General features: G+C 32.3%; 3 protein-coding genes across 3 annotated transcripts; all 3 read left to right on the top strand.

Moving 5' to 3' along the window:
* Window positions 1–7,091: 7,091 nt before the first annotated feature.
* Window positions 7,092–8,477, top strand: LOC100527625 (uncharacterized). Its single transcript, NM_001248167.2, has 3 exons — window positions 7,092–7,199; window positions 7,363–7,650; window positions 8,054–8,477. Exons 1-3 carry the CDS (start codon window positions 7,128–7,130, stop codon window positions 8,351–8,353), a joined length of 660 nt encoding a protein of 219 aa, NP_001235096.1. The 5' UTR covers window positions 7,092–7,127; the 3' UTR covers window positions 8,354–8,477.
* A 4,550-nt stretch (window positions 8,478–13,027) lies between these two features.
* LOC100808142 (LBP/BPI-related protein) lies at window positions 13,028–18,267 on the top strand. Its single transcript, NM_001254436.3, has 6 exons — window positions 13,028–13,568; window positions 14,110–14,249; window positions 15,283–15,637; window positions 15,739–15,987; window positions 17,580–17,705; window positions 17,812–18,267. The coding sequence occupies exons 1-6, from the start codon at window positions 13,161–13,163 to the stop codon at window positions 18,004–18,006; spliced, it is 1,473 nt and encodes a 490-aa protein (NP_001241365.3). The 5' UTR covers window positions 13,028–13,160; the 3' UTR covers window positions 18,007–18,267.
* Window positions 18,268–19,237: 970 nt separating this feature from the next.
* On the top strand, window positions 19,238–23,622 carry LOC100807082 (ribonuclease Z, chloroplastic-like). The gene is given in 8 exon segments (NM_001255636.2): window positions 19,238–19,659; window positions 20,398–20,560; window positions 20,633–20,703; window positions 20,924–21,019; window positions 21,093–21,206; window positions 22,329–22,397; window positions 22,793–22,867; window positions 23,312–23,622. Coding segments are annotated over 8 exon segments (1,062 nt in total). The 5' UTR covers window positions 19,238–19,275; the 3' UTR covers window positions 23,402–23,622.
* Window positions 23,623–24,714: the final 1,092 nt, after the last annotated feature.

Below are 24,714 nucleotides of genomic sequence, written 5' to 3'. Positions count from 1 at the left end.
TTACCTATAATTGTTTATGCTTGATAACTTGTAATTCAAAACTAGCTAATAGTGTGTAAATCACGATTCATATATAGCCAAAGTATATGAATTTGTCATGGTTTTAAATTGCGGTTGTGTTCACGGCCATATATCAAACATACAGGGGTGCAGTCACTGTCCTTAGAAGAAGAAAGCAATAATGATCAAGTGGTGGTGATTGGAAATGATGTGGATCCTGTTTGCTTAGTAAATCAGTTGAGAAAGAAGTTCCGTTACGCTACGTTGTTAAGTGTCGAAGATTTAGAAGAAGGAGATGAGGGTGGTCAAGATGGAGGAGGAGAAGAAGAAGAAGCAGAAACAGAAACAGAAGAAGTCACGCAAAAGGAACCTCATTATGATAATTACCATATTCCTAATTGTCCAATATATACTAATAGCACGTATGTTCCACCTTCTCCAATATGTACCACCTATCTTCCAACTTGTCCAATGTGTGCCACTGCCACATATTTTCCACCTTCAGCTCCCATGTATCGTCCCAGAGTTTATGATTCATACCCCAATAGCTGCACCATCCTCTGATTCTATGGAAAAAGCTTTTGACATATTTCCATATCAGAAGGATACCATAAAACCATTTAGGTTGGATATGCTGCTGAGATAGTGTTGTTGGACTTGATAAAATTTAGATTTTGGTACTACTTAACTGGAAAAGTTAAGGGTTTTCTTTTATCTATATATATAGATCCTTTGTTATGAATAAAAGCTCTGTAAGAATTGTTACACTTGTATACGGGTTGAGGTACTCTTATACCTCATCATAAATATATTTTATCTTTGCTGATGAAAAAACATTCATGAATCAAAAGCGTTACACTTGGCTAATTAGGATATGGTTCAAATTTCTTTAGATTTGGAAATGTATATGTAAAATGACACATTTTGTACTGTGACTACTGAAGCTAGTTTATTTGCTAGAAAATATAGTAATCTATAAATTTCAAAAACTATATAGAGAGAGAGAGAGAGAACAAGGAGGTCTGTTTATGAAGACTGCAGAGTTAAAGGTTTGATTTTCTGTCAGCGTTATATGCATCCAACATCTATCAATTAATTGATACTTTTTCCCATTAAATATACAACTGTTATTATTTTCCATCAACTATACCCTTTTTTTTGGTGTCTTGAAATTATTAGTTAGTCTTTCCGGAAATTAAGAAATAATTACCATAATATATATATATATATATATAGAGAGAGAGAGAGAGAGAGAGGTTGTTTTTAGGTCTTCAAGTCTTCCACTAAGAATTAATTATGCTTGGTAGCTGTCACACACAATAAAAAAGCGACGCGTTTCCATGTGCAGATCCTATTCTTATGAAACTTGAAGTATAATATGATTATTTAGTAGATTTATATATGTAGTTTAATGTCTTGGTTGCAAATTATTATCCTTATTAGGGAGTACATGTAATCACAGCGGATACATTTTTTGTAGTCACTACCGTTTAGTTAGTAAATTAAACTCGGCATGTAAACAACCATTAACAACACACTTCTTGTACTGAGATAGTATCTTTATTCAATAATATTTTTCTTTAAAAAAATGGTTCGGAAATATTATTGTTCTTAGATTGGTTAATAAAAGCTTCAATTTAATTTGCATCTTATTTCATGCCCGCTTCACAGGTAAAATCAAGAAAAAGCAAGTCTTCGATCGTTTGTTAATGTCCCGTATATAATATATGCTAATCCTTTTCAATCATAGAAAATTCCTCGAAAATGCAAGAATTCTTTGTCTCTGTCAAGTCTGTTTGTGTTCTTTCATAGAAATTTCCTCAACAACACCATGTGAATTAATTTCATTAGCTACCGTAACTGACCAACCCGTAGCTAGACCAATAAAATTAATTTTAACATTGCTATCATGCCAAAAAACTAAAAAAATAATCAAAGACAAAGATGTAAATGTTTCGTTTTATGTATGAAATAAATGTTTTAGAACAGTTCAATTAATTAATTATTGTAAAAACGACGTTGACAAATTTCCCCTCAGGTATCCCATTCCTTTGTAGTCATACCTCGACAATCACTTGACTTACTACAACCTAGTGGTACGCACACATGTGTTTGTTAGAGAGAAAGGAAGTTTTAATTCTGAGGTAGTATTTCACATATATAATTCTGGGATAGTATTAATACTGTACTCGCACGTATACATGGATCGTTATTGATGTTAATTTATGCATCAATAAAATAACACTTAAATATAAATATATTATAATTTGTTACATATGAAATCTATCGATATATTTCATGACAATGATATATTTAGAAGTTGGTGATGTAGATATTTGTGCCTATAGAGATCTGTTGTTTGTTTTTAGTTTGCAATTATAACAGTTATAATATGGAATTATAAAAAAAATTATATGGACAAAATAATCATGTTTATTGTTACCAAAATTATAATTAACATTACTGATTGACAAGTCATTTCATAATAACAATCGAAAAGCCATAATAAAGAAAATAGGAAGTATTTGAAAATATATAGAATCAAATAATGTTTCCAGTTCAATAGACATATATATTCTAATAAAACTGTATGCTATTTCAAGCAATCCAACACAACTAAATAGGTCAATTATATAATTAAAAATATTTTTTTAGACAAAATAACATTATTATCTAGTTACCAAAAGGTAATAATACTTAAGGGTGTGCATTAAAAGAGAAATTTCCAGAGACTCTTTTAAAAATTAAGAGTGAAGTATTAAACAGAAAAACTATGAAATATTAATTGTTTGATTTTGAATTTGTACTTGTGAACCCAAAATATTTTTCGGACTTTTATATATTTTATACAACTTTTAGTTTTGTATTAGTTTTTCCTTTTAGTAGTAAAATATAACAAATTGGGTTTTGACCTATCAAACAAATCCAACACTGATAAATCAAAGCTGCTATTTACTTCCTCCACCTCCTTTTTTGCTTCTGCACCCCCTAAAGGACAAAAATATCCATCATCTTCACCGGCACCCGATGTCGGAGAAGCTATGTTACGCCTGCTTCGCAACCGCGTCTGATGGTTATGGCAGCAAAATGCTCAACGACTTCAAGAATCGCCTCGTCTCAGAGCTCAACAACAGCAAACCAGTCATATTCAAAGGTTGGAAAGTTGACAAAAATGTAAAATGCAACAGCATTCAGTAAATCCTTTTCCAAAACAGTGAAATTTTTTTAACATTCCAAAATGATGTTTCCAGAATTTGGATTTTACCATTCTGGAAAGGACTTTCCAACTTTATTGTTTCTTATACTTTAATATAATATAGATAAATTTGGTCTGTAAAAAATATTTGAATTTTTTTATCTATAAAAATCAAAGATAAATATAAGGAACTATACAATAATTTACACGTTTAACCAATTAAATTAAACCTCCAATAATAAAAATATTTGAATTTAATCCCACAAATGATTCCTTCTCCCATGCAAAGAATGTTTCCACACATATGTTCGTGCTCTCCAACGAAAGTATATATATTTTTGGGCTCCCTCTCCCACTTCCTAATTTCATTATGCTTATTAGTGTTTTATTCCTAACTTTGGACAATATAGTATTATATACTTAATGATTTTTATTTTATTTTATTTGGGGGGTTAGGAACGAATTAATGGCTGAAGAACATGATCAAGTTGAAAATAGTATGAAAGTCAACTCAAGCTGAAGAAAGTGCTTCATATTAACTTCATACAACTACTGCCATGTAATATCAACTCGACGCTTTTTGCATGAACAGTTTCAGTCACAAATTTTAAAAGAATTAATGAAATTTACAGGACGTTGCGGCACCTTGAAAAAATTAATGGCTGAAGAACATGATCAAGTTGAAAATATTACGGAAGTCAACTCAAGCTGAAGAAAGTGCTCCATTATACAACTATATACTGGCTACTGCATGTATAATTTAACTCAGCGCTTCATGAGCAACAGTTTAAGTCACAATTTTTTTTCTCTTTAGAAGCGTTTCTGTCAAAAAATTTAAAATAAAATTTACATGAAGCTCTTGCACCTTGAAAAAATTATATTTAGTCCAAAATATTTATGCATATTTGTATACTCTTTTGTATTTTTTATTTTATTTTTAACAAACATTATTAACAAATCAATAACAACTTGTACAAAAGGATATGAAAAGTCAAAGGACAGGGAAAGATATAGCTTGCCCAGGAGAGAAAAAATGACATTCTCTCCAATAATTTTCACGTGAATTTTAGAATATTGGATGAAGCACTTGTAATATTAATCAAGTATTGTACGAGAGTTTCTTGTATACATCATGTACGTCCTTGACGACACTGCTAGCTAGGGCTAAAAGCCTCCAACCCCAAAAGGGAAAACAACTACAAAGTCCACGCTAATTAGTGGGCTGCACATGCTCATCACCACTTTTATATTTCGCAATTAAATATTTAAATAATAGTAACTATTAATTCTAACCATGCCTTTGAAAATGGATTGGCAGAGCATATTGCATGGTCCTTTATGTGTTGCCCACATGCATGTGTTCAGAAATAATCATTAAGACATGTAGCAACAGAATGAATTATTTACCACTTGTAAGTTGTATTGTTTAACTTTTTTCACTCCTACAAAATACCACATAACCAACGGATCACCAATGCCATATGCCAAAGTCCACTTGCTGATAGTGTATGATTGCTAACTAGGTATTATAAATCCCTTCTACTGGTAGAAAATTTGGGTTTCATTCCTTTTTAGGCGCGGGCAGACACAAATATTAGCAAAGAAAAAGGCCTCAATGGATAATGTATTTTCTCTAATTGAATGATGAGAGTAAGACATGGGATAAGAAAGGAACAGGTTTTTTCAAATATAATTAAATGTTATAACTAATTATAATGGGTCGTTACTCGTTAGATATTAAACAGTTTGTATCCTTTACTGTGTCCTGAAATGAATGTATATTGATCATTAAAATTTATATAAAAATAATAATAACTAAAGCTTAAAAGATTATAGAGTGAATTACTTTTTCTTCTTCTGAAAAAATGCATATTTATCATTATATATATATATATATATATATATATTTAATTTAATATGTAATATGTTTATATCTGTTAGGGAAGAAAAATGTGAATTTTAACTCAAGAAGGAATGAATATATAACACTTACAGTTGTCACACGGAATAAAAGTGTAAAGAATATTTTGGTAATAATTTTTTTAATGGAATTTTAATTAAAAATTAAAAATTAAAAAAATGAAATAAAGTGTCATACACTCTAATCTATCAGGGAAGGAAGTGTAAATTTTAACACCAGAGAAAAGGACAATGTATTATTTACATCTTTAAGAAAGGGGAGTGTAATTTACACAAGATTATAACATGCATGACTAGTTAAATATGAGTTTAAAGTTTTTTTTGTCAATTTATATAAAATTCTCAATAGTTGATATTCTCTTTTATGACCTCTCTCATATATCGATTGATATTCTCTATTATTGTTAGTATAACTTTTAATATAATTATTATAAAAGTTAATAAAAACATAAATCACAATAATTTGTAATTGAATACTATAATGTAAAATACACATTTTTAATGCAAAGCTTATTTTCTTGTAATTCAAATACTTTTTAAAGCAAAAAAAATCATTATTGAACTCAATTATTTGATCACTGCCTTCTTCCTCTACAGTTCTTCAAATTAAATTCTTACTTATCAATCTTTCCCAAAAGCTTCAGAAAAGAAACAAATCCTTTATTTTTGGTGGAGCGAGAGATCGATGTTGGGAAAGCAGGGTTTTCGTTTTAATTGAGCAATCCCTGATTCTCCAATTACCATGCAAAACTGATGATCAGGGTACTATTTAATTTCCCGGGATTTTCACTAAAGACAGTCATGACATATTTTTTCATTTCATATTCCCTATTCAATTCACTCCACCAAACCATATACACGAGGTCCTATAGGCTTTCCATCAACTTCCTCATAAAGGCACCCTGCATGAAAGAAAAATAATTGACTAGTGAATTAGGAGTTATCACTTATTAGCATGTCACACACTGCACCTTTGCCATTTCATGAGCTCATCCAAAATAAAGAAACACACCACATCTGCAAAAGTGCCCTACAAAATTGATAGTGAAGAATCCTTTGAAACTATTTCTAGGCTTCCTAACCGGCCTGTCCCCAAAGCTACTGGCATCAAACTAAAGTGATAAAAAAATTTAAAAAAAATAAAAAAAATAAAAGGCATATCATAAATATATTTGAGATTCTTGATAAATATTCTATTTTTATTTTGAGTTTTTAATAATTTTTTCTTTATATTATATTCATAATATATTAAACACTTATTTTGAATCCTTAAGCACTAATGCAACATTATATTTATCACTGATTTTCAATATATATTAACTGTTGAGATGATATTATGTGTTATGATAATGACTCACAATAAAAAAGAATTTAATATGTTAAGAATCCGATGCAACAAAAATATTTATTAAGGACCCACAATAAAAATTAATAATTTATTAAAAACCTAAAACATATTTAAACCAAAATAAAATTAAAAAAGCCACCCTAAGGACAGAGAAAGCAGTAATCAGAAAGGAATAATAGACATAGCCCCAGTAACAAGTAAGCTTTATGAAAGCTTATCATCTGCAAGCCATGTGCCAAAAGTATGTACAAAAGCAATAAAAAAACATGCACTCAATTCCATCGCCTTTTTTATCTTGCTTTTACTTTTGCACAGCTTCTATTATTTTCTGATTTAGAGGGTACCCTTACAGCTCTGCACACAGATCATCATGATCAAGCTTATTTCTAGCTAACATGTGGTCTCTCGATCCCTATATATAAAAGTTAGCAGTTTCGTGTAACGTTTAAAATAACACCAATGCAACTTTATTTATTTTTATATTTAATGTCTAATATTGTTGATCAAGTAAGAATGTGTCACTTTCCTTATTATACTTTATCCAATCCTAATAATAATGTAGCTTACTACTCCACCTATGTGCATTGGCATATATTAATATGGTTGAGGACATCTCGTGGGGAATTTGTGAAGGCTTTCACTTGTGAGCTTAGAAAACTGAAGATGGGTTTCACAGGGGAGTTGGTAAGAAGTGTCTTCTCCAAAAATCGTTCTGATGGGTCTCATGAAAACAAAGTGAGTCTATATGTTGCACTTGTTCTATAGTATCTACAAATTTACAATAGAAAAAGCATAAATGCATAATACAATTCTCTTAGCTCAATTTAAGTTCCAATAATGTTCTCATTGAATATTGCATTAACCAGCTTAATTTGAATTATGGCATGCTAATTAACAGGTGAGGCGCAATAGTGCTAAAAATAGAAGAATGTTATCTGTGAGGTCATTCTTGTGTGGTGATGAATTCAATTCAGTCCTTGCAGAGAATGATTCAGCTTCAGTTAAGAGCTCTGAAGTCACGGTTTCACAGTCCGTACATGAGGGCTTGTTAAACGATGAAGGAGACACTGAAAGTGAAGAAACTGTGGAGAATGTAGCACAGAACAGGCCAAGTTCAAACTCCAAAAAGTCATTGAATGAGGAAGAAGCAGCTGTTCTTATTCAATCAGCATTTAGAGGCTTCCTGGTTAGCTCACCAAACTTTAATTACATCAATTTTCTTATTCATATGAAAAAAAATATTTTAGTCTAAGAAAAAATTGTATTTAAGTTAAGGAAATAGTGAAAAACATATTCATGCGCTTACCTTAATGGTTGTTTGTACTAAGTTCGAGGAGTGTATGAGATGAGTGAAAATTGCAACACTGAACAGAGAATTGAGTGTCAATTTTCACCCTTCCCAAATGTTAATTTCTCCCATGTCCATTACTCAACCCTTTTTAAATTATTAATGAAAAAAATGTCAATGGTTACTTTTTAGAATCTTAGCTTATAATGGTATGTTCAATATTCATATGTTTCATAGTTTGTTCATTAATCATAGCATATAATCTGGCTTATTAGCATCACTGATATGCTGCACATTACAGTTGAGGCGTCAAAATGGAGAAATCAAATCACAAACTGGAAAAGATGAGTTCAATTTAGTAACAGAAAGTCCAGACAAAAAGTCCATAGGCACATCAATTGATGTCCAAACCTCAAACTCTACGGAAGTTTTCTCTGTCGAAGGAGAATTAAAGGGCATTTGCCACCGTATTCAGCGCAGGACCAGAACTCAAGCAATAAAGCAAAAGGTACAACAGAAGACAATGATGCTTGTGAACTGGCACTCCATGATTTTGGTTAAAAGAGAAAAAATTAAAATTGAGATATGCTCAAGAGAATAATAAATTCAGAAGAAAAGAACAAAGAAATTAGACAGAAGTACTATTTAAGACATCTTCCAGAACATATTTTAAACTTCAGATGATTAACTAAAAGAGTGGTTAATATTTTATCAAAGTTTTCTTTTAAAAAAGAAAAATAAGAACCAGAAGAGTGATAAGAAGGGTGTAAAGAAGATGAGCATGTTAACTTGATAAATCATCTTTTTGGGTTAATTTGTTCCGCATCATAAATGTGTCGAGGGTCTAGGCCAACTAAGTCACTAGCTCAATTGGTACCTCCCCAACACTTTTGAATGTGATATTGATGTTGAAATTTAATATTCCACTTGGCCACTTTTTTCCTTTGTATTGTTTGCATTCTCCAACATAACCAAAAGTCAAATATATCAGGATACACCTTAATTGGTAATTCTCACTTCTCAGCAAGGTATTTCTATTTAGTACAACCAGTTTCTGGCACACATGATTTTTTCTTGTTTTTAATATAAAGTCACAACCAACGCAAGCAAGGTTCGTTAATTTTATACATAGCACACATTGTAGGAGCATTTAATAGTCTGAACTTTAACAGGGACCCATTAAATTGGCTATAATTTACAAGTTACAACCAATCAAAATTCTGTTAAGCTGCATAGTAACATCGACATTTTCAGGAAGATTGGGATGACAGCACAGTAAGTAGCTATGTTTCAAAAATGAGGATGCAGAATAGAATGGAGGCTTCAACCAGGAGGGAAAGAGCACTGGCTTATGCTTTCTCACAACAGGTAAACACTAAAGAGTAAACAATATATGCACGGATACAGTGACGGTATAAACAAATTTTACACTATTATCCAAATGCAAACAATCATGTAAGGTAAGTTTTGTGACTTTTACAATAACTAACTAAAAATTCATAATAACAATGATTTCTGATTAGTTGATCATGTAAAATTCTTTACACCGATAGTACATAGAAATTTAATGAAGATAAAGGCACAGGACTGGTAACAAAACACTAATCCTGATTGTTGCAGCTAAGAATCTGTTCAAAGAGGAAATCTCCAAAATTTAACAGCATGGAGTCAAATATGAGTTGGAGTTGGCTTGAGCGGTGGATGGCAACGCGCCTTCCGGAGACATCATCAGTTGAAAGCCATGCCATGAAGCAGTATGACCCTTCTAATGGTAGTCACAAATTCACAATCATGACAAGATTTTTTGATGCTGCTGGGGAAGAAAAGGAGAGCTGCGGGTCAAATGAAGTGCCCCTTCATTTTGATAACTATTCCATCAATTCACGAGAAGAAAAAGTTAGCTTCAAACCACATACACCAAAGACCAACTTCAAAGCTAGGAGAACTGTTTCAAGGCGGAAAACAGTGCCTAGTTATCAATTCCATGAAGAGCAGCCAAAGGTCAGAATCTCTTTACTAGTTCACATGCCATCCAAGTCATGCATAACAGATTCATGATTATGTCTCAGTGATAGTTTACATCATTTTAGTCTCAGTTGTTACATTAGTCTCTAAAATTAAAATAAGTTCTTGAAAATGCAATCTGGCAATCACATTAGCCTATAATTCAAAAAAATGTGACTAAAGTAATAATACTAACATATGTTCAGGCACCAAAATAAAGATTAATAGTTAAGTTTAGAAACTTAAGTGAAACAACTTATAAATTCATGAACTGATTTAAAATTTCTTTAATTTTAAGGATTAATGTGACAGGTTTTTACAATTTTTAGAGACTGGAATTATGATTCTCTTTTTTTCATATACAATGTCATGATCACGAAAGATATGATTAGAATGCATGAGCATGTTGCTTGCGTATCTCTACCATCTTCTAAATATAGATTTTTAATGTTCCCACAGGTAAGCAAAAGAGATGGTTCAGGCGATGCTAGCAAGGATATTAAGCAAAAACAAAAGCAAGTGGGAAGCAGGACAGAAATTGCATTAAGCACCTCGAAAGCTTCTAATGTGTAACTTGTAAAAAATAAAGTCAAAGTATGTGTCTAGTATTGAGATGTAATGGTTGGATTCTCTAGTAGATTCTTGATTCCATAAATCTTATGTGTACATTGTACATAATATCAAGTACAAGATTGAGATGGTTGTTCTGATGATTTGCTTTCCAAAAATTCATTCATTAATAAATAGAAAAATGAATACAATGTGTTAGGAAGAAGATGCTCTGCCATGGAAACCTGTCATAGGGGTAGTTATCATTCTAGTAGCGGTTATTGTAGTGGGGTGCGGTTATTGTAGTGGTTATTATAGCGGCTATTGTAATGGTTATTGTAGCGGTTATTGTAGTGGGAATGTAGACATACAATTGTGTATAAAAGCTCTAAGAATCAATGAATAAGGCAGAAAGAGAAGAATTTAGAAAATTAGTTTGTAAGGAGGTCTTGGTCCTCGAAACCAAGTAGTGTAGTTTTCTTCCCCTCCCCTCTGCTCCTAACAATTGGTCCGACCTGCCACTCTTCAATGGCGGACACCGAACTTTCCACCGCTTGTGTGGATCGTCTCGAGGCCGCCATGGCCAAACTCGCTGCAATTCAAACTTCCACTGCTGCAGACCAAACTTCCATTACTTCCAAACTTGATGTCATTATTCGGATATTGAATACCATGGTACCTAAACAACCTTCTCCATCTTCTGCCTCTGCGAAGTCACCACCCATGCCGCCTCTGCTTCCTAAGACAATCAACCCAACTTCTTCCTCTGCTAAGCCACCACCAACAGCAGAAACCACGTCGCCTCCACCAACTGCAGAAACCACGTTGCCTCCCTTTCCCATGGCAACTTTCCACCTTCCCGTTAACAAGCACCACGCACTCTTCTTCGAATCCCTCCCGGTCGCCAGTCATCGGTCCCACACAAAGTCCTCTAGTCGTGGCATCCTTCCCTCTGACATCCACTTCTCCCTTTCTGTTGTGTGTGCTGCCACGATCAGGGACACAAATCTCAACCACCCCTTCCTCCTCCTCATCTTCGTCATTCTCGTCACTGCCAAAGGGCTCTGTCTCCACAATCATCTTCAGGCACTAATTCTTACACCCATTTTCATTTGGGATCCAGGTTCTATTTTCTACACCCAACACCTTGAGGACAATGTGTTTTTGATGGGCTAGAGAATGTTAGGAAGAAGATGCTCTGTCATGGAAACCTGTCATTGGGGTAGTTATCATTCTAGTAGCGGTTATTGTAGTGGTTATTATAGCGGTTATTGTAATGGTTATTGTAGCGGTTATTGTAGTGGGAATGTAGACATGCAATTGTGTATAAAAGCTCTAAGAATTAATAAAAATTTAGAAAATTAGTTTGTAAAGAGGTCTTGATCATGTAGTGTAGTTTTCTTTCCCTCCCCTCTGCTCCTAACACAATCAGAATTAGTTGCATGATGGGACATTAATTTTTTTAACTGAGAAATGATAATGCTCAATATTAAAATCCAACTTCGTATATTATTTCATACAAAACCAATGTGTGTTGGTTTAATACAAATAGTTTGAATATCTTAAGTAAATGATTAGGTTAATAACCCCCCTCCAATCAAAAATATCCTCATCATTTCCCACACGAGCTAGGCAAAAGTAATTAACGTGTATGAAATCAGGTTGAAGATGATATCATAAACAGAACATAAAATAAAAACGGTGCCATACAAAAATCTAAGGTAATCCTATTATATCGCCAGTTAAAGCTGTTATTTAATAGTAGGAATGAAAACTAAAAATATTTTAATAACAAAAACAAAATACAAGACATTTTATATGAACTAAATTGTCATTTAAGCCTAATAATTCTATCTACGACAACTAACGATTTCTTTAATTTAGAAACATCATACATTATTATATTAACTTTATTTTTGAAAATCACTCCTTCTAAATAATACAAGAACCATGCGAACCAGCTTTATTCAGTATAACTAGACCAACCTAATAATTCCTTTTTCCAACCATTCAATTTCTAAAATATAAAACGTTAAAAAAATAATAATCATAATTCAAAAATGATGAATTAATTGATGATCATATGTCTATAAAAAAAAACATAATTAATGTTAATGGTCAGTGAGGATGTAGACAAGTTGAGCGCAAATCAAGTTTGTCTTGAAAAAAAAATTATAGTGCTTTATGCTTAAGTTTAACTTATTAGAAGAAAATGTTAAACAACATGAATTTGTGAAACAGCACATAAAAACAATTACTCTTGAATTCCTCGTATACTTATCTCTTTTTATTATTATTTTCATTTTTATAACAAAATATAAATTATTTATAAAAAAACTAAAATATAATTTACATAATCAAGAATATTTTTAATAAAATTTTAATTATAATATAATTTATATAATTAAAATTATAATAATATATAAATTAAACATTTATCCTTTCGAAGTTACACTTATTTTTTCCCATTTGCTGTTAGTCCATTTAATTTCAAGTGGTAAGCATTTTCCATAGACATGCTGCCTAAAGAAAATAGCCGTATTTTACTATGATTCATGAATGGTTTCTTTTGGAATGAGAATATTAGTACAAAAGTAATGTTATATAAAAAATATTATAAATATTCATTGTACAAATAAATAATTTTTTTAGAAGAATAAATCATGATTTTTAAATTAGCCGGTGTTTACTTTTCTGCTGGATAAACTCCAAATCAATTTGGGCACTTTGGACTTTTCATGTCCCTCACCGGTATTTCTGAGTCCTGGGAAAGATTTTCTCCCTTCTACGTCTTTGCTTCCCCTATGTTCCTGCAACAGATGATCAACTCCAATTTCCGCGAACGATAAATCAAAATGGCACCTTTCTTTGTTCTGTTTCTATTAGCCTCTTCATTGACTCAAGGGTATGCTCAATTTCAACCAAAAAACGAAGCTTTTATATCCTTGTTGATTACCCAAAATGGCCTTGACTTTGTGAAGGAGTTGCTGGTGAACAAGGCAATTTCCTCACTGGTCTCACTTCGATTGCCGAATATTGAAAAGACTGCGAAAATCCCAGTTGTGGGTAATGTCTACATGGTGCTCTCCAACATCACAATTTATCATATTGATGTTCCTTCCTCGCATGTCAAGCCAGGGGAGACAGGAATTTCCATTATAGCTTCTGGGGTTACTTGTAATTTGAGTATGAATTGGTATTACTCTTATAGTACATGGCTTGTGCCTGTTAAGATCTCTGACAGAGGTAGAGCAGAAGTTCAGGTATGAAATTTTTCCTTTATTTTGTTTGTGTATATAAAGAGAGAAGATTTAATTAGAATGCAATTTCAAAGTTATTTTACACTGTCCTCCAATTAAAGATTGTCAGTAAGTTTGTTGATTTTTATAATAATTATTTTAAAAGTCAATTCAAGATGGTTTCTGATTAGTTCACAATGGCATGCATGTGTTGCTTGTTGTTTGTTGTTTGATTGGAACTTATAAGTGTTGCTTGTTGTTTCATTGGAATTTGTATCTTAACTTGTTTAATTTATGTTGTGGATTTTGGTATCTAACGATGTTAACTTGTTTAATTATAAATAAACTGCGCTATGGGCTATGGCATTCAGTATGGAATTTGTATGTGGTATTGTTGTTTTACTTATTTTATGGAAAGTTCATATTCTTATATTGGTATATGATTATTCTTGTTTGTATGGGATGAAAATGATGTTTTTTTTTTACTATTATTTCTGTTTATATCTGTTCATCTTCTTCACAACTGTAATCAGAAAGGAATTTGATTAGTGCTACTGCTGGAAAGGTTGAAGGCATGGAAGTAGGACTTACATTGGGTTTGGAGAACCAGGAAGGGTCTTTGAAGCTGAAACTCAAGGACTGCGGGTCTAATGTTAAAGATATTTCAATAAAATTGGATGGAGGTGCATCTTGGCTTTATCAAGGGTATGGAAATATCCATATTAGCTTCAAATTTCGAGCTCATAAAGGAACATAGGTTTCAATGTTTCCTGTATCTTTTGTAGCATTATAGAACTTGTGCTGGCTGCTTCTTATCCCTCCTCCTATAAGATGCCTTAGGCCTGTTTACTCTGAAATTTATTTTATTTTTTTCATTTTCTATTTGAAACTAGAAAACTAAATGGAACACAAGGTAGCATTTTGTAATTAGAAGTGAAAATAAGAAATGAAAACAGAAAACATTTTCTCAAACTAAACAGCTCGTTACTTTTCTTTTAGGTGGTTTTCTCAATATCCTTTTTCCCACATTTTAATTTGATGCTGATCAGACTTTAAGTCCAACTTGGAAAACACCTTAGCTCCCCCTAATCCTCTATGACAGGGATTGGAAGCTTGCTGGATATCATAATATTATTGAAAGCCCTATAATCCACACAACATCTCCGCCCTTCATCCCTTTTCTTAACTAAAAATTGTACAGTTGGAATAAGAGATAATGTTAGGCCGGATTATGCCTGCTGCTAACAGTTTCAACTAAGTTCTTTTGTTTTTTAACAGTTACAACTAAGTTAGGGGTTATAATCCCCTACATCTCTCCTCTATTTTTCTTCATATAAACCCTGGTAATTGGAGGGCCTTTCCTATCAATTCTTCTCTTCATAATCTAGTAATCAACTGCTTCAAACTGGTCACTTATTTCTAGCCTAGAAACATTATCCCTATCTATCATCACCACCAGGAGGATTTTTCTCCTTTAATTTCCAACTTTTCCAGCTACTCTGATGAAACCATGCTCTAACATGGTATTATTTAAAATAGGATGAAAATACACCATAGGACATGTGTTGTTGTAGTTAATGTTTTCTGAAATTTTGTAAGTAAACAATATTTGGAGGTTTCCACTTTCCCGCATATCTAGTTTTATCATCATCTATTCATACATTTCCATGTCACCTTTATCTGGCATAAAAATGATTTTATGATTTTTTGACTTTTAGTTTTGCTTCATATCTAACAGGATAGTTGATGCTTTTGAAGATAAAATTGGTTCAACAGTGGAAAATGCTATCGCCAAGAAACTTACGAAAGGGATTTCAAGCCTTGACTCGTATTTGAAAAGTCTTCCAAGGGAGGTCCCAGTTGATGATCATGCTTCTATGAATGTCACTTTTGTCAATGATGTTTTATTCAGTGATTCATCTGTTGGATTTGAAACCAATGGGTTATTTATAGAAAGAAAGATTTCCTTACCTATTCTTGACCTCGACCACAAGAACTCGAAACTTCCAATTTTATGCACAAATTCATCAAAAATGCTAGGGATCACTTTAGATGAGGCTGTTTTTAACTCCGCAACAGCCTTATATTATGATGTAAGTTTAGATGTTCGGTTATGATCTTAAATTGTGCACTTTCTCAAAATATTCTTTTTTTATCATTGGATTGGCTCAAAGAAAGTGCTTACTGTGTTCAGGCAAAATTTATGCACTGGATTGTTGACCAAATACCAGATCAATCTCTACTGAACACTGCAGGATGGAGATTTATTGTTCCCCAGCTGTACAAGAAATACCCAAATCATGACATGAACTTGAATGTATCTTTATCGTCTCCTCCAGTTGTGGAGATTTCAAATCAGAAAGCTGGTGCCACCATATTTGCAGACATGGCAATCGATGTTTTGGAAGAAGATGAAGTAATACCAGTGGCATGCATATCATTGGTAAGATCTTTAAAATTTATGTGTATGTTTTATTCATCGCCATTCTGAATATTACTAGGATGTACTAGATATTATTTTATGTTCTACAGGCTGGTGTGGATGTAAAATGGAGTTCAGCAAGCTTAATTGTACAACATTGGGCTGCTCTCTTTAATACTCTCTTTTTTCTATTAACAGAAGCTAATCCATATCAGTCTTTGTTAGTACTGTCATTTATCTTAAAACTTGGCTAATCAATCTTCCAGTCCGCTGGATTGGCTTGTTGGTCAAGTGGTCAACAGTCCTTGCTAGGATAGTAGGTTGTTTTGGCTGCAGACTCTATGTGTTTGCCCTGTATGTCAGACTCGTGAATATTTATCAGTTTAAGGGATTGCTATCAATGATTGGTTTAACTCAATAATATATTTTTGAGTATTCAACTGCAATGATCGCTTGGTAAGAAATAGACAATTTTTGGTTTCCTCTACCTTACCCTAGCATCAGGAAAAGCTGTGTTTAAAGAACCAATCATTTTAGCAGTTTAGTTTTGTAGTGATGTTGCAACTGATTGTTATTTAAATGAAGGCTTAAATGCAATTTTAGTCCCCATATTTTGTTTGATCCGCAATTTTGGCCCATCCATTTTAAAATTGAGACATTTTGTTCTTCTATTTTAAAAAATCTGTCATTTTAGTCCTTCCATTTCAAAATAGAGACACTTAGTCCTATTTTAGAAAATTCGCAATTTTGGTCAAATTCTCAATTTTGTTTACGTTTTATTTCTTTTCGTTTAGTGCAATTGAACCCTAAACCTAACTATTCATTAAAGGTACCATTAAGAAATGATTTAATTAGTTACAAAGTAAGAAAATAAAAGAAATAAAGCATAGACAAAATTAAAGATTAAACCAAAATTGAGGATTTTCTAAACTATGGGGACCAAATGTTTTAATTTTAAAATAGAGTTATCAAAATTGTAGATCGAATAAAATAGAGGGATCAAAATTGCATTTAAGCCTTCAAATGAATTACTGAAGTTTGTCATAATTAGTATTAGTAGATGCTACTTTTTTTTTTAGATATAGAGTAAGGTGCTACTTTCTTTTTGTATATTTATGCAAGGAATATATTTTATCCAGATACTATGCGTATCTATTCAACCACTGGCGGATAGGGGGCACATAATTAAAGAATAGTCAGCTTAAAAATAATTAAAGCTAACATTGTGTGGTAGACTATGATAGAATATTAGGAATCTCATTGTGTTGGGAATCTTATGATGTTAGTATAGTAAATCTTATTGCACCAGCATATACTAGTTATGAATTTTGAGTATAAATAGGTATTAGTGCTTTGCATCACATGACATAACATGCAATATTTTCATCAGATGCCAATTATTCAGAATCTCTTATTTTCCTTTTCCATCTAACCCCCATAATTTAAAATTGGCATTGGAGCAGTGCCACCCTCCATGACCTAATCCTGTCACTAACACAGCTGCCAAATTTGCGAAGTTTATCAGATCATGTATTGCCCCTGTTTGTTGTTGTAATGAATTGTTCCTTTACAATGAATGACCGCTATGGCTACATTGCATCTTGTTGACATAGGTAATTCAAGGTACAGGTCTGGTCAAAATCAAAGGAAACAACCTCGTAGGTTCTATCAGATTGAATGACTTTCAAATGTCATTGAAATGGAGCAACATTGGCAATCTGCGGGTGTACCTCATTCAGGTGCCTTTATGTTTCATGTTTGTATAAGACGCGTGATAACAAATACTAAAATTTTAATTCTAAAGTTTATCATTAATGAAGGATGTGTTGTCTTTTCCTACTGCAGCCAGTTGTGTGGACGCTTATTGAAACTGTCTTCTTGCCATATGCAAATGCACGTCTGAGTAAAGGGTTACCTTTGCCCATCATTCATGGTTTCACCTTACAAAATGCAGAGATAATCTTGTCAACTTCAAGAATTGCAGTTTGCAGCGATGTAGCTTTTGCAGATTCAAACAAGCGTTTTCTTCAATTTCATTGAAGAGTGTATGGTTATTGTTCATGGAGTGTAAATAGTTCAAATCAGAAATCAAGATGATACATCTACTTGTGCAATCTTATTTCATTTGTTAATTGCTACTTGCTGGGAAACGGGGCAATCATTATACAAACTTTGATACAAATACTTGCTCCGCCAGTTATCATGTAAGAAGTAGAGGTTTATAAAACCTTGCAAAAGAACATGTGCATATTTGAATTAGAGTTAGTATTTGAATAAATTTGATGTTACAAACTTGGTTTTGATTATGACTTAGTAGATTAAAATCATTCTAGATAGCACAAAATTTAAACAAAACCATAACGCACCAAATTATTGCTCCATAAAAGGAAACAGGCATCTCCAATAGCAAAGTGAAGGTTCTTATGTAACAAAAAAAAGAGTCAAGGTCCTTATTAGAGTGTTTGATAGAGTGAAAAAAAAAATGAATTAAAATAAAAGTTTTGATTTAAAGTAGAGGGTAAAAATGTGTATTTCACATTGTTTACTGTTCTTTTTTCTTTTTTTTACTACAAACAAAGAAAGTATGTCTTATATATTATAAGAGTATTTAAAAATTTTACATGTCCTATATAATTATTTAAGAACTTAAAATAAATTTCACATATTATCTTGCCAAATAATTTTAATCACAAGAACTAGTTACTTATATAGGAACTAATTCTTCTATTTAAAAGCGATATCAAACTCCTTCATCGGTAATCCCTCATAAGAACTGTCATTGTGCAGTTATGTATTTCTTGTTTAGTTTTTTTATATAATAAAAACTTAAGTTTAAAACATAAAACATGTTTTGTTGATTACTTGATTCTGACTATTTTTTCTCCCTAATAAATACAATTTAAAATATAATCAAAACCAATTGCAGTAAAAAAATCATTTTTATTTTCTAAAATAGAAAAGCTAAAAGAAAGTAATAATTATTTATAAAAGAGAAAGAGAACAAGTAACTTTAAAATTAAACAATTTTCATAAATTCTAATACTATATCACCAACCCTGTCTCCACTAAAAAATACTAAATAAATACATTGTAATTTTTTTTTTTGAAAATGAATCATTTAAAAGAAATAAAAACAAAAAAATGTTCTTCAAAAGTCAAAACGACAGTGTTCAGCAAGTTAACCTTATCCTCCAATTCCATCACAATAGTACCGGTGGTTCAGGCCGACACCAACCTTTTTAAAACCCACATTAAACCCTGCTTTCTCTCCCTCTCCCTCTCTGTTTCTGTTCCAATTCACAGAGAACAATGCAAATTTCTCTTAGCAATTTAGCCTTCAAGACCCCTCAACTCTTCCCAATACACCACCCCATTTTCCCTCCAAAGCCACCACTGAACCACCAAGTTTCAACGCAGAGCCATGTCAACAATGTCCTGAAAGGTTCGTCGGGGTATTTGTCCGAAATCAGCAAAGTGATTGATCACGAAGAACAGTACCGGGTAGCCCGGTCGCAGGTTAGCCGTAAAGTTTTGGACTTGGAAGGTTATTCCATAGAGGGTCTTTCAGTTGGAGGCCAAGAGACATGCATCATAATCCCTGAGTTCAAGTGTTCTTTTGATATTGGGAGGTGCCCTAGTAGGGCTATTCAACAAAACTTCCTTTTTATTACTCATGCTCATCTTGATCACATTGTAAGGTTCTCCACTTTTGTCACCAATAACCTTTTATGTTCTGGTGTTTTTGTGTTTTTTTGGATTAGTAAAAAGGGAAAAAAAAAAAGAGGCTAAATTACACATGCTCCGTGTTATCATAATAGGTTGTATTGATTATTGATAGAAAAGCCAGCCAATTCATACTTGATTAACATGGCCTAAAGGCTGTTTAGTATGGAAAAAAAAATGTCTTGTTTTTATTTTCTGCTTTAATTTTATATATGAAATAATGAAAACAAAAAATAATATAAAGTTATTTTCACTGTTTCTTGTATAAAGTTTTGAAAATGGAAAATAAAGTGAAGATACTGACATTTTTTGTAATTAGATGTGAAAACTGAAAATGAATGTAGAAAATGTTTCCTCAAACCAAACAGTGCCTTAAGTTTTTAATGTTAGAACTCGAGCCTATTTATGGTTGTAACTTGCAAGTGGTAAGTTGATGGCGTACATAGGCATGTTGAATGCCAATTCGATTTTGGAGAAGGTTTGGGTTCAAGATGCATTAGAAAACGGGATTTTAGTAAACCAAACACACTCTAAAAACAACTTACATAATCTAATGCTGGCCTTTCTTTTTGGGAGGCATCAAATACCTGTGAATGTGCTTTTTCATCCTAGTAATTTGTTTGCAAGTTATATGCATTCTGTGTATCCTGTACTTTGGATGTTAAGTGTAAATTTAGCCTAAGGGTGTGATGATTTTGAATGATTTAGGGAGGGCTGCCAATGTATGTAGCTAGCCGTGGTTTGTTCAATTTGAAACCTCCAACTGTGTTTGTGCCTCCTTGCATCAAAGAGGATGTCGAGAAGCTGCTTGATATTCACAGAACAATGGGCCAAGTTGAATTGAATGCTGAAGTGGTTGCTTTGGATGTGGGTATGTTTCATTTGTCTTTCGTTAATGATCAGGAAATATCTTCAAGGAATGACGTGCAAAATTTCATTTTAGGGGAGACGTATGAGATACGGAATAACCTTGTTGTCCGACCATTCAAAACACAACATGTTATACCCAGCCAGGTATCTTTCGATCTGCATTCTGTGGCCCTTGTCTTTTAAATGAAGGGTATATTATATCAGGGTTAGAAGTTACCTCATTCCTTGTACAAAAACTTGACCCAAAACTTAACAGGTTTCAGCTTACCATATTTTGTTGTCATCTATATGAAATTTTGTTAAGAAATGCCATTTGGGCATTCCCACATTTTGTCTGCTGAAAACACATACATGTTTTATGCAGGGTTATGTAGTCTACTCAATCAGGAAGAAGTTGAGGAAACAGTATGCACACCTTAATGGGAAACAAATTGAGAAATTGAAGAAATCAGGTGTTGAGGTTTGTAATATTGGAACTCAATTCTGATTTAAGTCTTCTTTGATCTTTACCTTTAATGAACTCTGCTTTCTAGATTACCGACATGATATTATCGCCTGAGGTGGCCTTCACCGGTGATACAACATCGGATTTTATGCTTGACCCGTGTAATGCTGATGCATTGAGAGCAAAAATTCTTATAACCGAGGTACAATACAATCTTTTAATGAAATGGGTACAATTATTTCATCTCCCAAGTTCTGCAGACTTTGAGAATTGACAGCATGATCTGCTGAAATCCTTAGAAATAGAGAATAGCTATAGAGATTCAGATCTAAGTATGGGGCAATATTATATATGTAAGAATTTTTAGCATCAATTATCAAAACAGCCTTCAAGTCTATTTCATTCCATAAATGGACTTTTAATTTGGTCGTTCCTTAACTAGTTCTTTATGATGATCATGTTTACAACTTGAGGTATTGTCATGGGAATTTTAAGTTAAATTTTTATTTTGTGCTTGGTTATAGTGGAATTGGAAGGAATGAAAACAATAGTGAAAAGGATGAGATTATAAATTTTTATGGTTACTAGTTCATTGATAATCTAGGGGGTTTCTTTCCTTGATGGATATACCAAAAGATTGCATGCCCTTTTTTTTTGGTTATGACCTTATGACTTTCCTGCTTGCTTTCTCCATATGTATTTCCTGGCAGATTTCTTATCCTTTTCTGTGATAGTCATTTTCTTTTTAAATTTGCCTTTCCTTTTAAAGGAAGAGCGAGGGGGGAGGGGGGGAGAGAGAGAGAAGGATTTCCTGCTTGTCATCCTTTCCTCTCATTTTTTTTAACAAGCCGTTTCCTCTCTTATTGAACTCACTTTTTTTTAGTAAAAAGAAAATAATTGTTGCTTGCCTATAAAAAGTGAAGATAGATAGAATTAGAGAATGGGTGAGAGGCTACTAGTAAAATCTTGTAAGTAAGAAATCACATTTAATGATTTTAGTCTTATATGGGATATTATTCTCTCTTTTTCTTTTTTCTCCTTTATGTTTAACCTTTTCTTAGTCATTTTTTTCTGACAATTAATTGTAACAATATCAATTAACAGTGAAATGAAATTCTTTTTATTGTATCCCAAAGGTTTGTCTTCACCAGTTCACCTAAGTTGATATCATCATTACTTTTAGACTCCGCTTTACTTGTAAAAGGAATTAAACAATTTAAAAAATGTTATTGCCATTTTTTGTAGTGTGCTCTGACTTCTTTATTGCTATTTTATTTTTCCCTTTTTTGTTTGATTGATTTGCTTGTTGAACCTCCTTTAATAGGCAACTTTCCTAGATGATTCATTCAGCATAGATCATGCTCGGCAACATGGACATACACATTTATTTGAGGTATGCAACATCTTTCACTCTGTCATGGCTATTTATAGTTAGCTCAACAAAATCAAAGATGCACAAAGGCTAGCTTTTGCAGCCCTCTCATACTTGCCCTTTCTCTTTCATGTTGCTGTCTTGTATGACTGAGGTAGTGTTCATGTTTAATGCATATACATATTTATCATAATCTTTTCATTATCAACAGCTTTTGTGCCAAATGTTACAGAAGAGTTCAACCAAGTACATAGCTTATTAGTCATATACTATGTTGCATTTATGACTCATTTTCATGTCATTTCAAGATAAAAACCTGGAGTCTCTACCTGCTCAGACAAATTCTCAGAATTATGACTCTACTGCATATTATATTTGAGGAGTTCCCGATTAGTAAACTTATGCTAATTATGTAGATCATTGCAAATGCACAGTGGATTCGCAACAAAGCAGTTCTGTTGACTCATTTTTCTCCAAGATATACTATAGAGGTAATGTTATAGTTTTCCTTTTAGTTTTTTAACTTGCAAATTGCATCCCCCAAGGTCTCATATCTGCATTGATACTAATTAGATGCAAAACTCCAAGAATTGTGAAGTGTCTTGACCTTCCTCTTGGAGGGGGGACATATTCTCTTGTAGCACCACATTAAATATGCATTTTATAATAAAGACAAAATTTAGATGCAACTCCTTAAGTGTTTTTTGTTGGTGTTGTTCAATCAGAATTAAAGTTTTACCTTGATAATTTGTTTAATAAACATCTGCGTTAAAGGTCAGCACAGATTATCAAAATCAAAAAGAAATTCCAATTCTGATTAGACAACACCCCCACCAAAATCTCTTAAGAAATGACATCTAAGTTTTGTCCTATTAGTAATGTTAAGAAATTTGTGCCTCTTTTATAAGATAGGCATTTACATTTTTGATCCTCAGGATATTCGTCAAGCTGCATCAAAATTGCAGTCCAGGTTGTCCGCTAAAGTGGTTCCTCTTACAGAAGGCTTCAAATCTATGTACTCTTAAGTGTTCCAAATCAGTACATCAACGATTATAGAGAAAAAAAAAATGTCACTAGTTGTATCTCCGTTTCATAGTTTCTTGTAAATTAGAGGTATATTTGTTCAGTTTTTTTATTAGATTAAATTTAACTTGTAAGCTTTTTATATTAGCATGAGTGAGTAGCACTACCCTTATGTAACTTACAATTACAATTGGTACAGCCTTAAAGATTATGTTTCGCCCAACATTAAAGTCTGTTTCATATGTATATGCAATAAAGCATTGGTTGATAGTGTTTTCGGCCTAATAATAAGTTTGATTTGGATATCTAAATTGTCTTGATTGAAGTGATAATTTAGTTCGGTCCCTCAAAAAAATTAATTACGCCAATTTTATTGCTGAAAGAGAGAAAAAGTTACCAAATATTCTTTTGAAATTATAAATGTGGAACACATTAGTCCTTTAATCATCTTTTACTTTTTCACATAACTAGCTTCTAGAAGAGCAAATCACGTACCATTAGTCCTTACAAAATTATTAGTGACCGAAGTTGATTTAAACGTTAAATAAATGAAAAAATTATAGTTTTATGTCTACAATTTTACAAAAGTATTTGATTTAAGTATAAGTAAATTAGGTTGAGTGAAATTTTCAGGGACTAAAATGGGTGTCTAATCTTACTTTCATCTATGATTATTTATTATGCGTTGATTATTTTTTATGAATACTCTTTCCCATTTATATTTTTGTTCTTACTGTAAATTTTTTGGGATCCAAGTTTTCTAAAGTAGATAATTTATTTTAGAGAGTATAATAACAAAATTCAGTTGATGAACAAAATTAATAGTTAATATTTCATGTACATACATAATAAAATCATGAATGTGTTGAAATATTAATTTTTCATTTCTAACTAACACATAAAATTAATTATTATTCACACAAAAAAATTGTTATTTTAGAGATTATTTTTGTTTGTGTGATAAATCCAAACTCGACTTCACACAAAAAATTGTTATTTTAGAGATTATTTTTGTTTGTGTGATAAATCCAAACTCGACTTACGTAAATGAAGTGTGTATGAAAAAAGTTATCTTAATCTCTTCCCTTTGAAAAATGAAAGTCATAATCATGTCTTCATAACTTTCCAATCATCTCAGCACATATTCCAGAACTCATTTTGCTCCATAGGAAAAGATATACCGTAATTTTACTAAAGATAGCTTGTACGTTACTTCTCTTTTTTTTTTTTTTATATGAATTGTACCTTCTTCATTATAATAAGTTCAAACTTCAAACCCGTGTGGTTCATTTGGCCCCTAAAAAAATCATCTCAA

Source organism: Glycine max, chromosome 14 (genome assembly GCF_000004515.6).
Source record: "Glycine max cultivar Williams 82 chromosome 14, Glycine_max_v4.0, whole genome shotgun sequence".
Taxonomy (NCBI): domain Eukaryota; kingdom Viridiplantae; phylum Streptophyta; class Magnoliopsida; order Fabales; family Fabaceae; genus Glycine; species Glycine max.
Note: the sequence above shows the minus strand (reverse complement) of the source record. Positions and strands in the feature narration are given on the sequence as shown.

Coding starts and splice junctions, on each gene's coding strand:
- LOC100527625 (NM_001248167.2), top strand. CDS start 7,128: ATGGGTTTCACAGGGGAGTTGGTAAGAAGTGTCTTCTCCAAAAATCGT. Junction 7,200..7,362: donor ATGGGTCTCATGAAAACAAA/GTGAGTCTATAT, acceptor GCTAATTAACAG/GTGAGGCGCAATAGTGCTAA. Junction 7,651..8,053: donor CAGCATTTAGAGGCTTCCTG/GTTAGCTCACCA, acceptor TGCACATTACAG/TTGAGGCGTCAAAATGGAGA.
- LOC100808142 (NM_001254436.3), top strand. CDS start 13,161: ATGGCACCTTTCTTTGTTCTGTTTCTATTAGCCTCTTCATTGACTCAA. Junction 13,569..14,109: donor GAGGTAGAGCAGAAGTTCAG/GTATGAAATTTT, acceptor ACTGCTGGAAAG/GTTGAAGGCATGGAAGTAGG. Junction 17,706..17,811: donor TGCGGGTGTACCTCATTCAG/GTGCCTTTATGT, acceptor TTCCTACTGCAG/CCAGTTGTGTGGACGCTTAT.